The sequence below is a fragment of the Amblyomma maculatum genome, chromosome 2 (assembly GCF_055883805.1).
Source record: "Amblyomma maculatum isolate TAMU_Amacu chromosome 2, ASM5588380v1, whole genome shotgun sequence".
Taxonomy (NCBI): Eukaryota; Metazoa; Arthropoda; class Arachnida; order Ixodida; family Ixodidae; genus Amblyomma; species Amblyomma maculatum.
In genome coordinates this window covers 120,631,938-120,648,791 of record NC_139345.1, presented here as the reverse complement: position 1 = coordinate 120,648,791, position 16,854 = coordinate 120,631,938, and the positions used below count along the sequence as shown (strand labels likewise).

Below are 16,854 nucleotides of genomic sequence, written 5' to 3'. Positions count from 1 at the left end.
GTTTTTATTACAGTCCTATTCACTCACACCAGACAGAATCCTTCAATACTCCTAATGGTCATGAAACTCTCTCCAAAGTTTGATTTGCGGACAATAGCGGCCGCAGGTGATGCCACCGCCGATCAGGAAGCGGCACTCAGCAGCGTATGGTGCAACTGCAGCCGAAATTCTTGGTTTCATGCCCATGCTATTACCTTCTGTTTTAATTATTTTACGCGCAATTGCAATCAAGGTTCTAAATCCACTGAAGATCACTTAATTGTAGTCCCCTTGATTGGTTTCCGATCGAGAAAGGAGTGAGGCAGGACTGCATACTGTCGCCCTGCCTATTTAACCTATATGCAGAGTGCATCATGAGGAAGGCCGGTCTGGACGAGTCTTCAGTTGGAGTGAAGATTGCTGGACAACTTATCAACAACCTTAGATATGCGGATGATACCACCTTAATGGCAGAAAGTGAAGTGGAACTCAAGAGACTTCTGATGCGCGTACAAGAAGAGAGCGAGAAGTTTGGGCTTAAACTGAACATTAAAAAGACAAAGATCATGGCGTCTTGCCCTATCAAGTCCTGGAGCATCAATGGACAAGAAGTGGAAGCTGTGACAGATTTTCTGTTCTTGGGCTCCAAGATTACCTCGGAAGGAGACTGCAGCCATGAAATTAGGAGACGCCTGCTTCTGGGAAAGAGAGCAATGGTTAGCCTTGACCACCTAGTAAAGAGCAGAGACATTAGTCTGCCAACCAAGATCCGTATAACTCGTGCTATGGTCTTTCCAGTTGTGATGTATGGATGCGAGAGTTGGACTGTGAAAAAGGCTGACCGCCGAAGAATTGACACGTTTGAATTGTGGTTCTGGCGAAGACTCTTGAGAGTTCCTTGGACTGCCAGAAGGTCAAATCAGTCGATATTGTCGACCATAAACCCTGACTGCTCATTGGAGGGTCAAATTCTAAAGTTAAAGCTCAGCTACTTTGGTCATCTGATGAGAAGAGAGGAGTCTCTGGAGAAAGATTTGATGTTGGGAAAGGTTGAGGGTCGCCGGAGAAGGGGTAGGCAGCGAACGCGATGGTTAGATGGCATCCTCGAGGCACTGCAGATGAAGTCATGCGTTGTTAGGAAGATAGTGAGAGACCGGAAAGCGTGGCGTGACATGGTCCATAGGGTCACGAAGAGTCGGACACGACTGAACTGAACTGGCGCTTATATGAAGAAGACGCTGCCGGTAGAGCCACAGCTGGCTCCTTACGTGGAAATTCTTCGTGCTTATACTGGGACACTGAAACACTGCTGAAGAAAGTGGCGAGCTCATTAACATATAATACACAAGTGAACGCAAAGCAGTGCGCGGTAAAACAAAGGCCGCGTTAGCAGACGGCAATCACTGTATTTGTATTATAAATATGCTTGGGTTACTCACCTGGCTTATACCAGGGTGCTCTCCCAACCTGACCACAGAACAGTACCTCCAGTTATCCTGTGCTATGCTAAGCTCTAGCCGGTGTGGGATCATAATGAATGGCCTAATGCAGTGTCGATCACCTGAGGCTGTAGCGAATTTCGCTAGTAGTGCTTGGACAGCAGAGAGCATTTTCACTCGGTAATTGTTTAACCATATAGCATTACAGGCCCCGTTGTCCAGAAAGTTCAGCGTTGGCGTTCTCACCATCAGCACCGTGAGCGAAAAATCAAAGGCATAGCTCTGGCAGGTTATAATTTGGCAACTGTCAGGTGACAGCTGAGCACTGAATCATGAGTGTATTGTGTGACGTAACGAAACCACTTGCTATCGCAAAGTTGCGAGCAGTGCCAACTCCAGTTGCCTATTTGAGGTGGGCAGGTGTCTTGAATGCCAAATCATGCACGCTAATCCTGGGCCATGTAGGCACGTTAGTACACGTCTATGCTACAGCGGGGTTTTACACTTACGTCGGGGGGGTCATTTACGGCCAGTAGCCAGATAATGTGGTAGCTTAGGGCCGTATGCGAATAATGTACAGTCGAACCCGGATATATCGAACTCGAAGGGGATCGCGAAATAGTTCGATATATCGATAATTCCATATACAAAAATCGGCTTGTGACAACCCTTACGGTGCGAAAAAACGATACCGTATTTGTCGCATAATCAACCCACTCGCATAATGAACCCACCCTCCACTTTCGCACCCGAGAATTTGGAAAAAAAAAAAAAAGCGTTAAGGCCAGCTCGCTCACATGCAAGCGATTGAGCAATCTCAGCGACGAGCGGCAGCGACAGAGCGAAAAATTTCAAACTTGTTGGAACTGAGTCCCTCTCGCCGCTCGAGCCACCGCGGCAGCTCAAAACAAGGTTTCTGTGTCGCCGCGGCGGCAGAAATCGCGAGCGTTTTCTCTTGCATGTCGATGGCGCACGTCACTCCGTTTCGGTCGTCTCATCCACAGCTCATTGGCAGCCTGCCAAGATGCTGCGCAGCGATAACGTCAGGGCGCGTTTATCTTTTGATAGCTCCTGCGGTGGCGGGGAGCGAACTTGGCAGACTGCCCGTGAAGGCTTGATCGCACAAGCCTGGTTCGATTTATCACGCCTCATGATCACAGCAGCTGACGCGTGCTTTCGTTGATTCACACATGCAAGGATAAACGACTCCAGGAAAAAAAAAAAAAACACCTGCCGCTTTTTAACGTCCGAAGAGCACAACGATAGGAAAGGATGACTCGCAAAAAAAAAAAAAAAAAACAGCGAGCGCAGTCGTTTTTTAACGTCCGCAGGCGCCATAGCCACGTCAGCCGCCGCGCGCAGAGGGTTCGCAACAAACGCTGCAGAAAACATCCGACGCCTGTCTGAAAACGGGCTGAGCTGGCTTGGCGCATGCGTAGCGCGTGCTGAAGGAGAGAGATAGCTCGGCAAAAGGATGGGCACACCCACGCTCATGGCTTGCAAACGTCATGTGTTGGCGCGCGGGAAACGATAATTGCAGATGCGTGCCTTTGGGGAATAGGCGTGGCGCTGCCCAGACCAGCCCTCACCGAACTGTCCCCTCTCATTCCTTCCGCGTGTGGCTTGAAAACGTCACGCGGCAAACGGCCAAGGGTGATGCGATCGTCTTTGGGGAAGGCACATTTTCCAGTGCGTGGTGCGGAGCTAGATATATCGAACGACCGGTGAAATTAAGTTCGATATATGACGCGGCTTTCCTATACTTTTACATGGGATTTTCAAGGGGATATTCCGTGAGTTCGATATAACCAAAATTCGATATATCCGGGTTCGACTGTATAAGGTATACAGTTGAATCCCGCTATAACGAAATTCACGGTGCACGAAAAAAAATTCGTTCTCGCGGAACTTCGTTATCGCAAAAATTTGACGTGAAACGCAGAAAGAATTGCCCAAGCAGCAGCAAAGGCGTTTAATGCCAAAAATCTGTAAGCTTGGTTTGCTTACGCTTCACGGCGAGCAACGCCGTCACGCGATTTTCGCACTCGGTCAGCAAACCCATTGCAACATCGTCGTCTCGGACAGCAACGAAATTCCTGATGACATCAAAAGCGTCCATCACCTGTACGGCGGTTGCCGCAGCCGGCGCTTCCTGTACGTCGTCGTCTTCTTCATCGGAAGAGTCCTTATCATTCCGGGCAGCTTTTATGATCTGCTCATCACTCACATCTTCGTGAACAACAACACAAGCGTCAGCGCCGATGTATTCGTCGAGCTCGAGATTAGGCGGCACGGTTCCTATTTCTCCCAGCGTTTTCCAGGCGGCCGCGATCCCCGGAGCCGGTGACGCCTCTTCGTCGTCGTCTGTAACGCCTGGTGTTAGGCCAGCAGAGTGTACGGGTCGACCTTCGGCAAATCCGGCGTGCCTGAAACAGTTCACAATTACTGAGCGCCCCAGTGTGCTCCAGGCAGCAGACATAATCTGCAGTGCCACGTACAAGTCCACCTTCGTGTCTCGGCCGGTTTCAGTGTTAAAAAGCAGCCGCTGAATTAACCTCCCGCGGTAAGCGCGCTTCAGGCTAAGAATCACGCCCTGATCGAGAGGCTGTAAGACAGACGTGCAATTGGGAGGGAAAAACCTCAGCTCCGTGTTAGTGAGCTTGACTTCGTCGGAGTGATGCGCTGAACAATTGTCCAAAAGCAAGCAAACTTTACGGCCCTACCGCTTCATGTCGCGGTCGAATGCCATCATCCACTCGGTGAAAATAGCGCGGGTCATCCATGACTTGTTGTTCGCCTTGTACTGCACAGGTAGGCTACGAGTTCCCTTAAAACAGCGCGGCTTGGCACTTTTGCCTATGACTAACGGCGGACGCTTGTCCGAGCCATCCATGTTTGTGCAAAGCAGCACTGTGATGCGTTTTTTGCTGTGTTTGCCGCCGTGACAGCGCTGCCCCTTGAAGTCGAGCGTCCTAGCCGGCAACATCTCGTAGAATAGCCCGGTCTCGTCGGTGTTGTAAATGTCTGCAGGCGCGAAGTTGCTTAAAATTCCGGCCATGTTACTCGCCTTCCAAGCAGCTGCTCCGTCCACGTCTGCTGACATTGACTCGCCGCACAACACTTTTCCAACGATGTTATGGCGGGCCTTGAAACGGTTTAGCCAGCCAATGCTGGCTTTAAAATCAATGCCAAGTAGGCATGCATAGTTCAAGGCTTTCTGCTGGACGATGCTTCCGGACAGGGGGACGTTGCTGGCTCGTGCTTCCACAAACCACGCATGCACTGCTTTGTCCAACTCTTCATGGAGGGGCCGCGTCACCTTTTTGTGCTTCGAGGATGTGCCTGAAGCAAGTGCCATTCTCACGCTGTCCTTAATGCCTAGAATCGTTGACAGCGAACTTGCAGGAATTCCGAAGTCTTCAGCAATTGCCGCTTTCTTCCTTCCGCTTTCTGCTTGGGCGATTATTTGAGCTTTTTGCTCAAGGGAAAGAGTTTTGCGTTTTTTCACTTGCGTTGCCATCGTGTCCTGCGGATGAAAACTCGTCGTTGTCGAAGAGAAAGGCAGCGAGTGAACAACGCGACCACGACACAAAGCCAAAATGGCGGAACTGCAATCACGTGATTTCATGCTTAATGTGGCTTTGGATTTGACTTGGACTTCTCGCCAATAAAACTAGTTTCGGTTTCGATTTTGAACGCGAAAATTTCGTTGAAGCGGAAACGCTCTGCAAAAATGGTTCGTTGTGCAGAGAAATTTAGGCCATTAATTCTTATAGGATACTCGCGGGGAATAAAAAATTATTCGTTGTCGCGGAAATTTCGTCGTGGCGGTATTCGTTGTGGCGGGATTCAACTGTATTAGACTGAGGGACTGGTAATCAGTCAAGCAGAATCTATATGTACAGTCGTGAGCAAAAGTGAAGAGACCACGCTAACTGCTACGAATGCTTTTTTATGTATAAAAAAATGTGCTCGGGCAATTGTTCGGGCAAAAAGGCAAGTATATTAAGCATGGTACCTAATGCATTTCTCAGAAATAACTGTTTCACTGTCAGAAAAAGCTGGCAGGTAGTTTTCTCATGCGCATGGTCTCTCCACTTTTGCTCACGACTGTACATGAACAAGGAACCGCAAAGGGGGCCAGAAGACAGGAGTCATTAATGCTGTCGCGCCATGCCCTTAAAGCTGGAGATTAAATGTCCCCCATAATCTTGATGTCACTACTTGGCATTTTGGTGAACATAACTCTACTACTTTGCCAGCGTGGTTCCACTGTAAAGAAAAAATGCTACGTGATGCCGGTAATCGTCTGGACCCTAATTGAATAACACAGTTCTGTATTTCAACGTGCTTACGCATGCATTACAGTACAGTACCGCAGTCTTTAACATATGTGAATTATTTTTCTCCAGTTTAGCCGGTGTCATCATCGATGGTGTACATGCACAAAACAGAAATGTGAGCACCTTATACATAAAGATAAATGTATTCGCATAGTGTCACACTGTGGGGACGGCAGTCAAGGAGTGGGGAAAGCAGAGAAAGGCTCCAAAAAAATAGTCTTTACGAGGCTGACCTGCGCCCGAAAAGAAACACACGGCGGCGCCGGTAACAACAAAGTGTTTGGTGATCGTCGAAGAACAGAATGCCTCCCGCTCTAGGCCATGCCCAATTTAAAATTGGCAAGGCACCTTTGGGACAACACGTCGAAAGTAACTATGACAATCTAGAACAACGTGGAAACAGTGAAGAAGGCTTCAATTTTTTTAGAAAAATCTGGTCGCATCTCGCGTCACAAAGTGATGAAGCTGCGTTCCAGCCGATTCTGAGCGTGAACAAGCCATGCAATGCTTTGAAAGACATATGGCGACATTTTGGAGATACTGGCTTGGTCTTTGTAAAATAGCGTGGCAACCCTTTTATATTCTCGGATAGCTCACACTGCACAGGTATAACTTCCCCATTCACTGCAAGCTCATCGCACTGGATGGTGTCCATGGTGCCAATATATTTCTGAGAATTGAACTCGTTTGGGGATGCAAATGAGAGTCCAGCAGCTTTTTCTTTTTTTAGGATATAGCGCATCTTTATTTCTGCCGTAATTCAGTGCGAGACGGGAAACGAAGAAGCAACACCTTTTCTTCGTTGCTCTCGCATCGGTAGTAGGACAAAATGGCTTTACGAAAACATGCGCATTTGTATATTTCAACACTGCACCTGTTAAAACGCTGCAAAAACAAAATTCCACAACTGCACCCCGCAATACACCGCTTTCTACGCAGTTAGATGGCTGCCCACTTCGCCGCTTGTTCTGCTGCTTGTCAAAACATGCCCCTCCCGCCCCCCTCCTCTATTGATGCCAGTGCCGGCATTATTTGGGCAGCTTATCAAGCTCTGCTTTAGAGTGACGGAGAAGTCACGACCATAAAGTAGTATTAAAGGACTCTGCTCACACAATGTGCTTTTATATCTCCTAAAAGAGCACTGAACCATGAATTCAGCAGTGTAAAAAAGAGATGCGCAATGCAGAACAGTGCCATTTGTGAAGAAATTTCTGTCAGTGCTGGCACTTATTTTGGTGCAAGCACAGGAATAAAACTAAAAACACTTTCATCTCTTGTATAGCCTACGTAATAAAAAGCAGAGGAATTCTTGAACAATGGTTCAAGAACTTCTGAAACTGAGCTGCTCACATGTAACGAGTAGTACCAACTAAATTCTTCACGCCGTGAAATCCCACATTTCCCCACTCACACTCCTGCATGAAAGAAATGAAGGTTTCTAAAACCCTACAAAATTGCTTCCTGTTGTGACAGCGCTGTTATGCCTTGCATCCAACATTCACTGCTTCATTTCCCATTACAATCTAACCCAAATATGTCAAGAGTTATCACGCAACCGCACAATCATTCCAGCCTTAGAGCTGCGGACCCGCCACAATGACATCCACAACCAAGCCATGGCATGGGGGAAAGCGAGCTCACCTTGGGCAGGTCCCTCTTCCTCAGGGTAGCTGGTCCTCCTCAGGAAGCGCTGCATGACCCGGCGGCTGCTGCCCTCGCGCGAGTGAAGTCGTATGCTGAGACCCCGGTGTGCGTCGCGTTGCTGCTGGCTTTCCCGGTGGGGCTCTCGCTGCGACTCAGATCGCATAGGCAGTGGCCTCGGAGCAGGGCCTCCCGCCGGAACTGCCCCGACAGCACCTTCTGCTGCATTTATGTCACATAAATGGCATGCAGAGCTTTTTGAATACTACATCCACTTTATCACAGGCAATGTCCCTGAGCAGTCACAAAATGGGCTAAATATGCTGACAAGAAAAAAAAGGAATAAAATTAAAATGCGTACATAAGTAACGTGCAATACAAACAATAGGCATAAAGGTAGTGCCAGCAAATATACTGTGAAGTGTTCACCAGGGTTTAAGGGCTATTCGTGCACAGAAGTGCTGTAAACACCACTGAATAATGCACCAACCGAATGCTGGTGCATTGCTAAAAAAAAAAAGCACAAGTAAATGCTACTCTTTTCAAAGTGCTGGCCTGCGCATGCTCAAATTTCAAACAGTTGACAATAGGCTTAACAAAACATTTGCATTCGGCGCTTGCTTGGCTTTTCTACGAAATGAATCCAAGTCCACCGCACACTTTGGTCATGCCAGGCCTAAATCAGTATAGAGTGAAGCCTCGCTAAGGAGCAATCAATTTAAAGCAGTTCAAATGAAATCCTCAACTAAATAACAAAGTAGTGGCTTTATCACAAATGTCTCGGTTAGCATGTCATTCTCATCACGCCTCTGAAGGCCTCCCTTGTAAAGCATCACTGTTTGCAAGCACCACTGTCTCAGTGGTCACAGCTCGTCAGAGTTCGAGGTTTGCGAAGCTACCACTTATCACTGTCACATGACTCCGCTTCTTCGCAGCAGAGTGGAATAGTCGAACACTCTCAGCTGGCCACTGCAAACTTTCTTGCATGTGCTGTAGCCACCACTGCAACTGTGCTCGTGCGTTATGTCTTGTCAACTTCCTCAAGACAAGTTCAGTTAGCACTAAGTTTAATCCTTGAATAAGATGAACAATGTCAGCAGATTGGCTTCTTAGAGGACTAAAGGTAAAAAAAAAAAAAAAAAAAAAAGAAGGGTCTCACATGTCCTTTGGTGAAGATGAAATTTTGCAACTACAGTCGAACCCGGGTATATCGAACTCGAAGAGGATCGCGAAATAGTTCGATATACAGAAATCGACTTGTGACGGCACTTACGATGCGAAAATACGATACCGTATTTGTCGCGTAATCAACCCACTCGCATAATGAACCCACCCTCCACTTTTGCACCCGAGAATTTGAAAAAAAAAAAAAAGAAAATGCGTAAAGGCCAGCTCGCTCACATGCAAGCGATTGAGCGATCTCAGCGACGAGCGGCAGCGACAGAGTGAAAAATTTCAAACTTGTTGAAACTGCGTCCCTCTCGCCGCTCGAGCCACCGCAGCAGCTCAAAACAAAGTTTCTGTGTTGCCGCAGCAGAAATCAGAAATAATCGCGAGCGTTTTCGCTTGCATGTGGATGGCGCGCGTCACTCTGTTTCGGTGGTCTCATCCACAGCTCATTTCTTGGCAGCGTGCCAAGATGCTGGGCAGCGATAACGTCACAGCGCCGCGTTTATCTTTTGATAGCTCCTGTGGTGGCGGGGAGCGAAATTGGCAGAGTGCCCGTGATGGCTTGATTGCACAAGCCGCGCCGCGCTTGGGGCGGGCGTCATGATCGCAGCAGCTGACCGCGTGCTTTCGTTGATTCATACATGCAGAATAAACGACTCCCGCAAAAAAAGAAAAAAAAAAAGTGCCGCCGCTTAACGTGCGAACAGCACAATGATAAGAAAGGATGACTCTAAAAAAATAAAATTAAAAAAAAAAAAAAAACAGAGAACTGCCGCTTCTTAACGTCCGCAGGCACCATAGCCACGTCAGCCGCCGCAGAGGGTTCGCAACACACGCTGGAGAAAGCGTCCAACGTCTGTCTGAGCGCGTGATGAAGGAGAGAGATAGCTCCGCAAAAGAATGGGCACACCCATGCACATGGCTTGCAAACGTCATGTGTTGGCGCGCGGGAAACGATAACTGCAGATTGAAGATGCGCGCGCCTTTGGGGAATGGGCGCGGCGCTGCCCAGACCAGCCGTCGCCGAACTGTTCCTTCTCATTCCTTCCGCGCATGGCTTGAAAACGTCACGCGGCAAACGGCCAAGAGTGATGCGATCGTCTTTGGGGAAGGCACACTTTCCAGTGCGTGGTGCGGAGTTCGATATATCGAACGACCCGTGAAATTAAGTTCGATATATGACGCGGCTTTCCTATACCTTTACATGGGATTTTCAAGGGGATATTCCGTGAGTTCGATATAACCAAAATTCGATATATCCGGGTTCGATATAACCGGGTTCGACTGTACTACGAACCATGGCGACCACATGCGCAATGTCTGCATGGCACTGTCAAGGAAAAACAAATTGCTGCCTCTCCTGTAATTGAGAGTAGACATAAGCATGAAATGATCATGTTCATAGCACGCAGATGGTACTAGCCACAATCTTGAAATGGGTCTACTGCACAGCACACCCCACCACGAGCTTTTCTTCTCCCAATGACAGCGTGCTCAGGCACTTTCGCGGCCTTTCCTTGGCACGTCAAAGCAATCGCATGCAACTGTGGGGCCTTAGGTAGGCAGTTGCTGTCCATGGCAGCCTTGTCAACTTCGTGAGTGGCTGCATAATCAGGATATTGTCGGCAAGGGCGTGCTGTCTTCTGCCATGGTGTATAAAAAGCTTTCTTAAGACCCTTCCTACTTTTCCTTTCATCAGGCTTCACTGTTCAGCTTAAGCAGCTCTTACAATGCCGGCAGTTAATTTCAGAACAATGCACAGGTGTATGCGGCCTAGAAGAGATGCTAGCCTGACAAAAATGTAGGAGACACAGTGTGTTTGAGTGCTCCCTGAGCGTCTATACAACCGTCTGCAAAAGCCATGAATGTCATGAGCTGATACAACACAGTGACAGACCTGATCCCAAATGCCTGAACGCTCTTTGAGCTGCTGCCGTCTCGACCGCTGGCATCAGGCGGTGTTCTATCCGTGAGTGTGTGGCACAATGGCACCATCCTTGGGGAGGGTGCAGAAGCTCGAGAGAGCAAACTCAACTTGTGAAATCTTGTTTGGTAGCCAGATGTTCACGTATTGGTGCCCAGATGAAAGAGATTTGGTGCCCAGATGTTGGCTCCTGGTTTTATTTCAATGTACCGTAGGTGACTACAAATGGTAGCTAAAAAGCTTAAAAATATGTAACATGCTTCTCTGTAAGAAAACACACCCCTGCAAGATGGCTTTGCACCTTCACGTAAAAGTGTGAGGAAGCTGTATCGTAGGAGCACACTTTCTTGGGGGAAAGCTTTCTTGCCAGTGTGGAAAAGACAGGGCACCAACGTGCCTGCGCTGGCCATCTAACATAGCTAAACCTTGGCATCACGTGTGCATTACAAGCAGCGCACTGCCTCCTATAGTATGCCAGAGGTGCGCCTACTCATTGACTTGAGGTTTAAGAACTCCGGGGCCACATTAACAACTAGCGTGATGCCACAACGGGCATTATCACGATGCCTAGACAGCCAGATATTGGTGTTACGTGCAATGCTTGCGACATACAGATAGGCGTGTGATAGGCCTGCTCGTAGAGTGCTGGCTACCTTCAAAGTGCCCAGAGCAGGATTGAAAGCAAAGACCAGAAGAAGAAAAAAAAAAGACAAAATTAGCAGCTGTTGTGGGATACAGCGAGAAAGATGACTCAGTGGGGAAAGAAAGAAAACTTGATCAGTTTAACTTAACTTAATCAAGTAGAATAATGTAAGCTGGTTTCATGGATTCAGTTCATTTCATGAATTATACAATAAATGTTCTATCTGTAATTATACCCTCTCTGAAAAACTATTTTATTGATTGCTATCATGTGAAAATCATATCTGAGCACATCAAGCATGCTCACTTATCTTTTTTAGGGGAACTTCTGTTAAGATAAACTTACGATAAGATGAACAAACTTTCTGGTCCCTTCAAGTTCTGTCTTGAAAAATCTCCTGTAGTAATTCGAAAGTATTCAGTCTATTCTCAATTTCTGCCCTAGCTATCCAGACAGAAGCCATTGCAATCACGTGCCACCATCCTGGAGTACCTTGGCTGACCACCATAAACATAGACACAAATGTATAGTTTGCTGAAATTCAATGAGCTCTGCTCACCTGACTCTACTGAGCCCATGCCTGGTGGCCTGCCAAGCCGGGTAATGCTCTGGTGGTCAGGTGTGAGCTCGGTGAAGCTGGGACGGTGAGCACCACCGGGGGCCATGGCACGCGTGAAGCTCACCGACTGAGACAACTCGCCCCCATGGCCCTCGCCAGATGGCTTGCCTCGCTCCAGTTCTCCTCCTGGTAACCAGAAACAAAGACGTGTGTCATCGACCACTAACAATTTCCCAGCAGAGGCAAGCAGCACTGTTATCCTAAGACTAGTGCTAACTGCAACTACCACAGCCACCAAGCATGATATAAACACAAGGTAAAACATTTTGCATACATTTAAGTAGCGGTATGCAGATATCGGAAGTTTCGAATATGAATATGAGAAAAAAATGCCCTTATATATCAAACCTGATCAAAGAAAAGTGAAAAATTAAAGAATTAATACAAAAAAATTTAAGATTCAATACAAACATTGTTCATGCTGTTCATGTCGGAATTCACGTGGTATTTGCAAACAAAATTAAATTAGACTTGCATGGAAGTGTATACCCCAGCAAAAAATCCAGTATATAAATTTTATGCAGGGTTCCGTATACCAGTTTTTTTTGTACAGAAAGGACCTACATGAAACCGGGTGGAGCTGTCATATTGCTGCTGAATACAGTGAATTCTAGTTAACTCGGCCTTCAAAGGATCAGAGAAAATGTCCACATCAACCGAAAGCTCGAATTATCGAATGAGCCAGAGAAAAATGCCGAAAACTGTTCGCACCACAGTAATTTTATCTGACGAACACATGCACAATGATTGTCCACCATTTAGATGAAAGCGAAGCGAGAACGACTTCTTTTCCCAGTTTCTTCAAGCGTTTCGCTTTGCGTACACTCTCGGGAAGGCCTTCATAAATGGAAAGGTCCCTTTGCGCAAAACAGCCCCTTCGCGTTTTGAGGATGCTTCACTACATAGTCAACGCAGTCGAGCATTGCTATGAAGCGCGCAGTGCAGTGAAGCTGTGGTGAATTTGAAAATGTTTGGTGTATTTTGCAATTTTCCAATATTCCAAAAATTCTAAACATCAGCCTTTCCAATACAAATCAAGTAACAAACACATTCAATTCGCATTTGACATTTCGAATATTCACACAACCCTACTTTTAAGTGCAACACTATTTTGAGGCGGCCACGTCGTGCACGTTTTGAAGCTGCTGTTCTGTGAACACGAGCCAGATGATTGGTGCAGCTGTTTCGTAGTCAAATCCCTCCAAAATTGCACTACATGCATAGTTATTTCTTTCCTGTATTGTATTTAAAAAATGCAGCATTCCAGGGTCACTCCAGGAGATGCAGAGTATTAGTCCAAGCAAAGGCATAACAATCGAACCACGCAAAGAGTATCAAACGGTTGTTCAAATGCCGACTAAAATCCAAGTTTAGCTGTTAACATAGTACTGCCAACACAATGTCCCACTGGGCTCAACACAGTCACAATTGTGTTTGAGAGATTGCGCACAACAAACTGAACATCTATAGAAATATTCTGATGAAAGACCCAGTAGTTACCGAGTTTCCAGGCAACAAGGTCCTCCTTCAGCGTCTTTAGTTCATTCACGAGGTCAACAAACATACAACCAAAGCTTTTCGGTGTCGGCAGGTTCACTCCTTTAATCTTGTCCCTGATAAGCTGCTGGTAGTAATATTCCTGCTCATTGTCGCAAATGGTCTGCAAGATCTGCGAACAAAAACAAAATGCAGCACATTTGTACAATGCAGGCTGATGTAGCCAGTAAGTGCACACACTGCTATACTTGCTAGACTGTAGTGCAAGTACTTTGTAGTGATAATACAGTTAAACCTACTTGTTATAAACCTACATAGAGGGGACACTTGTCGGAATTTTACAGTAGTCTTTTCTTTGTTTAATTCACTATGGTTTCCCAGCTGTGGCTTGCTTTGGTTCCCTTTGTGCAGTGTTTCCATAGTTTCTTTCCTTCATGACCTGTGCTGCACAGCTCCAGCTGTGTTATGTATCAGATCTTTTGGCTGATTCATGATACAACTGCGCACGACAGTTCTATCAAAACTCTGAAACTGAGAATATATTTTCAGCTGTGCGGTGGCTGTACGCTAATAATGACAGAGCAAAGGCTAAGTGCAAGTTTTACATGTGAAGGATAGAAGTTCTTTTGCGCTTAATAAGCTTAGTTAGGCTTAGGAATAAGTAATTGCAGCTAATATGCATTCAGACAACAGTGTACTACCATAATGTAACCTTACAAACCTTTATGCTTAACTAAGCCTATGCTTAGGAAGGTAATATGCGAATGTACATTCAGACACGTTCAGATTTATTTTCCTAGCTTGTGCTTCACATTTTTAATTAGCGTTAATTTGGCCTAATTAGCTTTGACCTTGATCATGGTCCTCGCGGCAGTCATGGTCACTCATAGCTAGTCATAGTATAACTATGTGTAGCAAAGATAAGCACAGTTGTTGCCATAGCAACACTCAGACGAAATTCCTACAATTGCTTTCACACTAAAACTGCTTCACCTCATCAATAAACCAACACTGCCCTAAAACAATGACAGAAGAGGGAGAATCGGCAGGTTTCTTATCAGGTCTTCACCGGCATCAAGTCAGTCACAAAATACATACTATGTAATTCGATCATCCAGATACTAGGCATTCAAATCACGACTAGAATAATTCAAGAACTTGCTGTTTACTTCATATCTGATTACTCTAGTATATTCACAGATATTTAGTTGATATATGGTATGTCGAACATAGGCACCAATAAAACTCCTCACAAATACTTTGGCAAGCCTTGCTGCTGAATAACTCAGCTCTTGTGATAATCTATCCGTGAGCATATACAACAATACTTGCCTTGTATTTAATCAGTGGGAACAGCAGCACATATAGAGGGGTGCGGTGAGTAACCACAAAGTCGAGAAAACTCCAAAGAGCAAGACCACCTAGAATGGAACAGTGATAGATGAATATGGCGCAAAGGGTGACAAACAAAACCACAGTTACAAGCAGGGCATCACAAGGACTGTTATGTATTCATGCAATTCAAAAGCCATAAATCACTTCTCGTTCTTTTTTTCAGCACAGCACAAATTTACGTGCGACCAGTGAGTTTTTCAGAGCTCACTTAGTTTCAGCTTCGTGACACAATTACAGACTGCATTACAGAAGCAAGAGCTGATCTTTTGAAGCAGTACAATTTTTAAAACCTTTTGTGAGGAATATACACCGGTAAAAATGCTGTTGGCTAGTTGAAATCACTTCGGGAAAAATTTCACACTTTCGCACTTCCAAGCAACTGGAAATTTAGCCATAAACAGCTTGGAACTGCTGAGCTCAGCCAAATATTTTCATCTCAAAAACATTTCTTTCAAAGCCAAAACTGTTGCAGTGTTGTTAAGGCAGTAAGCTGAGACAAGTAAAACAGCTGCTAATTATCGTTTGCAAAATGAGCAAATGAGAATGGCAAAGGATTGCATGCAGTGGGATATGTTTTATACAAATTGACCGCACCATATATAAGTCATATTGCCTTGCAGACTGCACCAGTGAAAAGTTAAGAAAAAAAAGTGATTTATACGTAAGAAAGCATGGCATAAAGAAAAATAGCGCTTTTACTAGAGAAGAAAATGAGAAGGATGCATCAGGACCACCTCCTTCTTTAAGGTGTCAGTGCAGCGTTAGACAACTCACCTTGCAGTCTGTTGCCTAGCTCACGAATGCATCGTGCAATGCGGTGCCAGTCACTGACAAGCTGCTTCTCATAGCACACGATCAAAATTTTTAGACCTGAAATTTCGATAGAAAAAAAACACACACATTAAACAGAAAGAAACAGAAGTGGAAAAAGAGTACTGAAAACGGATATGCCACACATTCTGCTGAAAAAAGAAAGGCATGCACTGCTCTGACAAAGTTTACATTACAGGTACCATTTAAAATAGGTACCATGATTTTTTTGTTGTTGTTTTTTTACTTTGGCTACGTTGACAATTGTCAAGCAGCAAAATGTGCGCTATCAATTTGCAAATTGAATTTAAAAAATCTTCCCATCAGTCGATAAGAGCTTGTAACATTCTTTCCAAAAAGGACGAGCTGCAAGTGAATGGTGGTGAAGTGCCTTCCATAGATCTGTGCCAGAAAATCACTGTCGATGCGTGGTAAGACCTCATTGATGCATTTTTGTTTAGTTTTTTTTAATCCCGGGGAAACGTATTATCCGGGAAAACGTATGATCCGAACCGTCTAATATTAAAAAGAAATTAACTGCTGAATGCGTATAAAGGCATTTAGAATTGAGACTTTTACTGCATAAAAGTGTAGATTAGCACTTACAGGCATAAAGCGTGTACAGCTCGTTTTTTTAGCTCTCGCAGAATTCAGTTCATATTAGTGTTGCCCTAAGCACGGAAGAGAGTTAGCCCCCGCCGGGGTGGCGCAGTGGTTACGGCGCTCGACTACTGTTCCCAAGGACGCGGGATCGAATCCCGGCCTCGGCGGCCGCCTTTCGATGGAGGCGAAAAGCAAGGCGCCCGTGTGCTGTGCGATGTCAGTGCACGTTAAAGAACCCCAGGTGGTCGAAATTTCCGGAGTCCTCCACTACGGCGTCTCTCATAGCCTGAGTTGCTTTGGGACTTTAAACCCCACAAACCAAACCAAACCGAAGAGTTAGCAACAGATTTGATTCGTAGGAGGATATGACCAGCCGAGATCACTTCCTTAGTAGTTTCCGGATGCTTCGCCCCCTCACACCAGTGACACGTGGAGAAGATATCAGGATGGCTCACAGTCGCCGCGCTTTTGCTCATGCCCTTAGCATAATAACCCCCCCTCCCCACTCGCCACACTTTTGCCGTGAGAACTTGGAAAAAAAAAGGGAAAAGAAGAAGAGTTTGTCCCATCACCGTAACATTCACGGTGCAATTCCTGGCAGTGCACCAAGATGCTGCGCAGCGATAACATCACAGTGTGTGTACCTTTTCATGTTAGCTGTCGGGGGGGGGGGGGAAGCGGAGGGGGGGGCAACTTGGCAGAGTGCCAGCGCTCGTCCAGTTGTGCAAGCCTCGTTTTCACTTTATCATGTCGCGTTTGGGGCGGGTGTCATCCAATGCTACACAATCACG

General features: G+C 46.1%; 1 protein-coding gene across 1 annotated transcript in view; it reads right to left on the bottom strand.

The window, feature by feature from the left end:
- The window catches only part of unc80 (unc80, NALCN channel complex subunit), a 156,761-nt gene that overhangs the window by 16,949 nt on the left and 122,958 nt on the right, over positions 1–16,854 (bottom strand). The window contains exons 56-60 of the mRNA XM_084595224.1: positions 15,425–15,520; positions 14,588–14,676; positions 13,259–13,427; positions 11,699–11,884; positions 7,403–7,624 (exon numbers count right to left, since the gene is read on the bottom strand). Coding sequence (XP_084451350.1) covers positions 7,403–7,624; positions 11,699–11,884; positions 13,259–13,427; positions 14,588–14,676; positions 15,425–15,520 — 762 coding nt within the window. The remainder of the gene's footprint in view (positions 1–7,402; positions 7,625–11,698; positions 11,885–13,258; positions 13,428–14,587; positions 14,677–15,424; positions 15,521–16,854) is intronic.